We start from the raw sequence: 7,500 nt of genomic DNA on the forward strand, positions 1-7,500 counted from the left end.
CGCACCAGAACCACGCTACAACTATCAGCCTTGTAAAAGTAGTTCTTAAAAAAGTGGACCCTCACCGACCGCTGGCCAGGTAGCAGATAGTCCCACTACCGCTTCCTCTACCTCTACGAGTAGATGAGGTGAAAGGGTGCGCTTTCTACCGACGGCGAACGGCTATTTCCTCTCTCCGGAGAATGTTATTTGTTGGCTGACTATGTTAATCAACCTGCCGTCATTATATCCTTGGTTTAGACCCGCCTCATCTCGGCTCGAACGCTGATTGGGTCAAATTACTTGCAAATGGAACAATTACAAAGGTTACAATCGCTTTCGAATCGATGCCCTCGAACATAAGGCCGTTCGGGTTGAGAGAAATGTTCGTTGTGACAAATTTTGGAAAATGTCTAAAAGAGAATAAATTAATTTAAAATATCGAAACGTAATGTTTTTGCTTATCTAGTGTAAGGTAATTACTTCACGCTTCTTCTTGACACACATGGAAATCAATCCAGAAATAGAATATGATCAAACGAAAAGCTTAAAGATAAAAAACAGCAATGAAGAATCTCAACAAAAACCTAAACTAAAATTCGTCGATAAACGACATACTGCCCCGTTCCCATGGCGATTTACATCATCAAACGACGCAGTGCGCCATGTCTCTCTTGACCATAAAGTTAAAACGAAGATGTCATACCACACGTAGGTGTTCTCTCCCGACTTTTCACTCGCTTGAGCATTGCGAAAGGATCCGTGACGTAGAGTGGTTGCCTCAGCACTGACCGCTAGAGCTCCCCGTCTCAAGAGTGGCGGGAAATAAAGGCCAAGAAATCATTTCCTTTTACGAGTCGTGCGTTTGGGGGGAAAAAAATGTTGTTTTCTGTCACATACGTACGTAAATGTGTGCATGTGCAAGTGTGTGTTTTTTGAGTGTGTGTGTGTGTGTTTGCGTTGGCTATTTTCAGTCTGTGGATTTAGCTTCTTCCATTTATTTCCTCTTTTCGGATTCTCTCATGATTAAATGTCCAACTCCCGGCTGCGCGTCTCACGTCGAGAACACCACCCTCGAAACCTTGGAATTCTTCACGTATTCTTTTCTTTCCTCCCTCAGGAACTCCGCGACGCTTTCGAAGATGAAGGATCCAAGGTCAAGAAGGGCAAACTCCTCCTGACCATGGCCGTCCCAGCGGGTCAGAATTACATCGACAAAGGTTACGATGTTCCGTCCCTCACGAGGTAAGTCTAGGTCGAAGAAGGTTAATTGCTTGAGGGGAGGAGAAGAAGAAGGGGAGGGAAGGAGGGGAGAAGAAGAAGGGGAGGGAAGGAGGAGAAGAAGAAGAAGGGGAGGGAAGGAGGGACGGAGACTTGGGCAAGGGGAGGAGAAAAGGGGAGATGGAAAGCGAGAGAAGAGAAGGAAAGAAGTCGAAGCCGGAAAGGGAAGGAGAAGTAGACGAGGAGAAAAAGACGAGTTAAAATAGATAGGGCAGTAAAGGAGTTTAAAGGAATAATGGAGGTGGGGAAAATAATAATGATGATAATTACACCAAGGACGATACACACAACACAAATAGAAGAGCGGACCGGAAAGAAGGAGAGGGATAAAAGAGGGAAAAGGTGAAGATAAAAAGCCACAGTAACGAGTGTGTAACAAAACTAAGACCTGTTCAAAACATCTCACTAGTGGGCTGGTTGAACTAGGAGAAAAATGATATACAAACAAGTCCTTTAACTGTGCCTGAAACTAATTTCCTATTTCAGGAAAGTCGTAAAACGGAGAAATAAATTTTTGAAAAGATATAACGGATCATCAAACATTAAATCGAGACAAAGAATAGGAATAAATTCTTGTCATACTTGCATCATGAATAAAAACAATTTAGTTGGTGATTTGTAACTTTATATGATTTAACAGTTGCAATGCCACCTTCAGTCAAAAAAGTTAATGATTTATATTCGAGGAAAAAAAGTTTGACAAAAAAAAAGGAAAAAGAAAACAGTTTGCTGACACGAGCTAGTATCGTTTGAATTGCTATTACTATCATCAATATGATTTTTGTTAATACTGTTATTTATTAATTTTAGTGGTATGATTTTGAAGAAATACGTGGAAAATACTTTTAAAAGATAACTCAAGTATTTAAAATTTAACAGTCAATTTTAAAGAATGATCTGCTTTTTGCCAAGGTGGAGGTGAGATATATTAAACACACACACACACACACATACACACACATACACACCCGCATATATATATATATATTTATATATATATATATATATATATATATATATATATATATATATATATATATATATATATATATATATATATATATGTTGATAGATAGATACACGTATATGTACGACTTATCCGCAGTTTGTTAGATTAGGGGCATAAAACTACGGAATCTTCATACCAGGTTTCAGCAAAGAACAAGAGTTGGGAAAGAGGTAGTGGAAAGGGAAAACGTAAATCCTCTCACGATAATTGATTAAAAAAAGAATATAAACTATCAAGGTGAAACTGCGGATTTCTCTCCATGCAACAATTGCCATAATAACTCCTTTCCTCTTTTTAACAACCGCTGTCCCTTCTTAACAACAGAACAACCTTTCACAATAACTTAAAAGAAGGAGCAACGACGGTGCGGTGGTGGTGGAGGGCGGAGACTTGGTGGTGAAACCCGCAACATGACTTCATGTGTGTGTGTTTTTTTGTTTTTTTTTCTTCTTCTTCCAACTCTCTTGTCTCCTTCCCACCCATGTGCACCCTCCCTCCCTCCCTCCCTCCCTCCCTCCTTCCCGCCCTGCCCCTCCCCTTCCCTCCTCTCCTCTTTCCCCCCGACCCTACCTCCCGCCTACCTTTCCATCCTCTTTCCTTCCCTCCCGCCCTCTCTCCTTTCAACCCCATCTCACTCTCCTACCTCCCGTCCCCCTCCCCTTCTCCTTCTTTCTTCCCTCCTTCCCGCCCAATCACCCATTCAACTCCTCCTCACCCTCCTTCCCTCCCTCCCGTCCCCTCCCCTTCTCCTTCCCTCCCTCCCGTCCCCTCCCCATCCCCTTCCCCTCCTTCCCCTCCCTCCCGTCCCCTCCCCATCCCCTTCCCTTCCTTCCCCTCCCTCCTTCCCGTCCCCTCCTCACCCCCCTCCCCCACCAATCGTTCGCCGCGGTCCCAATCTCTTCCTAAAGCAACGGTGACTGTGGGCCTGGCATGAAGGGCCGTTTTACCTTGAGGGAGTCTGGACGCTGGAGACCTTCGGGCAACAACGCTTGGCGGTCGGCAGGCAAACGTCCGCTCCATCTGGTGGGGAGAACACGCCTCGGATATTACAAAAGAGGAAGAGGGAGAGGGGTAGGGGGAAAGAGAGAGAGAGAGAGAGGAGGAAAGGGAGAAAGAGAGGGAGAGGAGGAAAGGGAGAAAGAGAGGGAGAGGGAGAGGAGGAAAGGGAGAGGGGTAGGGGGAAAGAGAGAGAGAGGGAGAGGAGGAAAGGGAGAAAGAGAGGGAGAGGAGGAAAGGGAGAAAGAGAGGGAGAGGAGGAAAGGGAGAAAGAGAGGGAGAGGAGGAAAGGGAGAAAGAGAGGGAGAGGAGGAAAGGGAGAAAGAGAGGGAGAGGAGGAAAGGGAGAAAGAGAGGGAGAGGAGGAAAGGGAGAAAGAGAGGGAGAGGAGGAAAGGGAGAAAGAGAGGGAGAGGAGGGAAGGGAGAGGAGGAAAGGAAGAGAAAGCAAGGGAGAGGAGGAAAGGAAGAGAAAGCGAGAGAGAGGAAGGAAGGGAGAGAAAGCAAGGGAGAGGAGGAAAAGGAGATAAAGCAAGGAAGAGGAGGAAAGGAAGAGAAAGCGAGGGAGAGGAGGAAAGGGAGAAAGAGAGGGAGAGGAGGAAAGGGAGAAAGAGAGGGAGAGGAGGAAAGGGAGAAAGAGAGGGAGAGGAGGAAAGGAGAGAGGGAGAGGAGGAAAGGAGAGAGGGAGAGGAGGAAAGGAGAGAGGGAGAGGAGGAAAGGAGAGAGGGAGAGGAGGAAAGGAGAGAGGGAGAGGAGGAAAGGAGAGAGGGAGAGGAGGAAAGGAGAGAGGGAGAGGAGGAAAGGAGAGAGGGAGAGGAGGAAAGGAGAGAGGGAGAGGAGGAAAGGAGAGAGGGAGAGGAGGAAAGGAGAGAGGGAGAGGAGGAAAGGAGAGAGGGAGAGGAGGAAAGGAGAGAGGGAGAGGAGGAAAGGAGAAAAGGGGAAAGAGAGGGAGAGGGAGAGGAGAGGAGGAAGGGAGAAGAGGAAAGGGAGAAAGAGAGGGAGAGGAGGAAAGGGAGAAAGAGAGGGAGAGGAGGAAAGGGAGAAAGAGAGGGAGAGGAGGAAAGGGAGAAAGAGAGGGAGAGGAGGAAAGGGAGAAAGAGAGGGAGAGGAGGAAAGGGAGAAAGAGAAGGGGATGAAGAGAGAGAAGAGGGAGAAAGAAAGGGAGAGAGCAAGGTAATCAAGTGTCAGCTCAAACAGTTAGGTGAACATTATCTAGAGCGCAAGCATGATGATGATGTTCGCAAGCAAGCAAGCAGTCTTTCTCTCACGAAGCCCAAAGAGAGAGTATTGTGTGGCCGGCGTGCACACCTCACCAGGAACGTGATATTTTACACGGCTTTATATATATGTATATATATATATATATATATATATATATATATATATATATATATATATATCTATATTTTTTTTTTTTTTTTTTTTTTTTTTTTTTTTTTTTTTTTTTTTTTTTTTTTTTTTTTTTTTTTTTTTTTTTTTTTTTTTTTTTTTTTTTTTGAGGAGGGGGGGGGTAAAGGTCATTTTTGCCAACGTACTTCTATCAATATTTCCATTATCATGATGATAACTTTTATCATCATTTCATTTACTGCTACACAGTTACTATGCGATTTACTATGATGGCAATGATAAAGATGATGATGGTGATGATTATTGCAATAACGCCAATGATAATACGTCACTGAAATACACACCCTACACCTACTACCCCCCCTACCCCCCCCCCTACCCTTACCACCCCACACACACACCCATAAAACAAAAACCAATCACCAGTCATTCAAGCAAATCAATCAATCCCCGCATTGCAGAGACCTGGACTTCTTCAACATCCTGAACTACGACTACCACAGTGCCTACGAGCCTACCATCAACCACCATGCGGCACTCCTCCCTCCCCCAGGCACCTCAGAGTACGAGTGGAATGCCCAGCTCAATGTTGTGAGTAAACGAGTCATTTGTTTCGTGGATTTGTTTGGTGGTTGTTTCTTGTCGTTGTGATTGTTGTTTTTGTACGATTTTTTTTTCTGGTTATTGTGATTGTTGTTTTTGTACGATTTGTTTTTTTGATAGTTGTTTTTTTTCTGGTTATTGTGATTGTTGTTTTTGTACGATTTTTTTTTGTTAGTTTTTTTTTCTGGTTATTGTGATTATTGTTTTTGTACGATTTTTTTGTTAGTTGTTGTATTTTCTGGTTATTGTGATTGTTGTTGTTTGTGTCAGAAGGTGATTTTCTGGTTATATTGAAAGAATTTTCGTATTATCGATGTTGTTGTTATATCTTTAGTAAGTAGAGTGCAGTTAAAAGATGATGCGCTTTCCGTCTTAAGATTATTCTTATGATATAGATACTCTCCCCATCTTTTTTCTTTTTTTTTAAATAATAAACAACTTAGTCAGAATACCATAACACTAACTCCCCCCCCCACCCCCCCTTTTTTTCAGGACTGGACCGTAAATTACTACATCTCCCTCGGCGCCGACAGAAGAAAGCTAGTCATTGGCATCCCGACTTACGGCCGATCGTACACCCTTCTCGACGGAAACTTTACCGACTTCGGATCTTCCGCCGACGGCCCGGGCGAGCAGGGGAAATACACCAAAGAAAACGGGTTCATGGCTTTTTATGAGGTGGGTCTCGTTGATGCTGCTCCTAGGGCTGTTAGATTAGTGCTGTTGCTGTCATTGCTATCGTTGTCTTTATGATTGTCACTATTGTTGTTGTTATTATCTTTATTTTCTTTATTATTATTATTGTTTTTTTTATTGCTATTATTACTATTGTTGTTGTTATTATTATTTTATAATTATTTTTTTTTCTTATCATCTCGTTATCATTATCATTGTTATCTTTATTGTTATCACTATTATCATTCTCACATCATTATTCTTATCCTAATTATCATCTTGTCATTACCATTGTTATTATCATCATCATTATTGTTAGTCAAAGTAGTGGTAGTAAATAAGAAGCCCTTTTACGATTTAAATGGTTACTTTTCCCCTTCTTTAATCTGTGCCATCTATCCTGGCATTACCTATACGCACGTTATTGATTCGAAATGTTAACTAAGAGCTAAAACGACTGCTTGATCAACAGGTTTGCGAAAATATTGCCTCGCACGGATGGGAGGTCAGGAAACCCTACCCACGACGTATCGGTGCCTATGCCTTCAGTGGAGATCAGTGGGTTGGCTACGATGACGAGAAAATTGTTGCCAGAAAGGTGAGACACAGCGACCCTTGGGGACTGTTTTCGTTTAGAATGTCTGGAAGTTTGGTAAGTTTTATGGGTAGATTGGGAAAGGTGTTTAGTTATAGTGATGTGGTGGACGGTTTGTCATACAGTCAGCTTTTTTTTTCTTTCTTTCTTTCTTTTTTTAAGAATTTCTTTGTGTATTTTTTTTTTCTTGGCAGGATTTGGCTCTTTGAAATTCGATCTTCATTAACACAAGGTTCTTGTATTCGTCCTAGGTACATTGACAACAGCAGCAAGTAAAACACAACAATTAAGAAACAAATAACCAAAAAGACGCGTAAACAATAAAAGTGTCTCTCCAGTTCCCTTCAAATAACAAAACAGACACGCAGATGAGGAGAGTCTCTCCCGCAGCTTCCTTCCTCCAAAGAAACGGAGAGAATAAACGACTCTCTCTCTCTTTCTCTCTCTCTCTCTCTCTCTCTCTCTCTCTCTCTCTCTCTCTCTCTCTCTCTCTCTCTCTCTCTCTCTCTCTCTCTCTCTCCCTCTCTTCCTCTCTCTCACTCTCTTCCTTCATCTCCTCCTCTCCTACTCCCGCAGGCGGAATACGTGCGCGAACAAGACCTCGGCGGCATCATGTACTGGAGTCTGGACAACGACGACTTCCGCGGCATCTGCAACGGCGAGCAATACCCACTGATTGAGGCGGGCAAGAAGGCGCTCTTCGCCGCTGACGACGACACGAGAGGCAACGAGGCCAGGAAGCTCCAGGGAACACCTTCCTCGTCGGGGTACGTTCTTGGCCGCGTCTTTCGTTAACGGAATTAGTATTAGCGAAATGGTAACTGGAAATGCGTTTAGAATCGGAGTAAGACAGAGGAGTGAATTAACAGAAAGGAGAGGGAAGGTTGTTTCTCATGGTGCGGCAGAATTTTTTTTTTTTTTTTTTTTTTTTTTTTTTAATCTTTCCTAACTTTTTATCTTTCCTAATTCGTGTGTGAGTAAAGTGTAGTTGGTAAAGCGACCGAGAGAACCTGAT

General features: G+C 43.3%; 1 protein-coding gene across 7 annotated transcripts in view; it reads left to right on the forward strand.

Moving 5' to 3' along the window:
• Positions 1-7,500, forward strand: part of Cht6 (Chitinase 6) — a 50,434-nt gene that overhangs the window by 28,766 nt on the left and 14,168 nt on the right. For all 7 annotated transcript variants that reach the window (XM_086537374.1, XM_086537378.1, XM_086537375.1 and 4 more), the window contains exons 5-9: positions 1,100-1,224; positions 5,074-5,203; positions 5,708-5,893; positions 6,363-6,488; positions 7,062-7,252. In XM_086537374.1, the coding sequence (XP_086393500.1) occupies positions 1,100-1,224; positions 5,074-5,203; positions 5,708-5,893; positions 6,363-6,488; positions 7,062-7,252 (758 nt within the window). The remainder of the gene's footprint in view (positions 1-1,099; positions 1,225-5,073; positions 5,204-5,707; positions 5,894-6,362; positions 6,489-7,061; positions 7,253-7,500) is intronic.

Source organism: Penaeus japonicus, unplaced genomic scaffold, assembly GCF_977035675.1.
Source record: "Penaeus japonicus unplaced genomic scaffold, GWHDUDI00000001_assembly GWHDUDI00000005, whole genome shotgun sequence".
Lineage (NCBI taxonomy): Eukaryota > Metazoa > Arthropoda > Malacostraca > Decapoda > Penaeidae > Penaeus > Penaeus japonicus.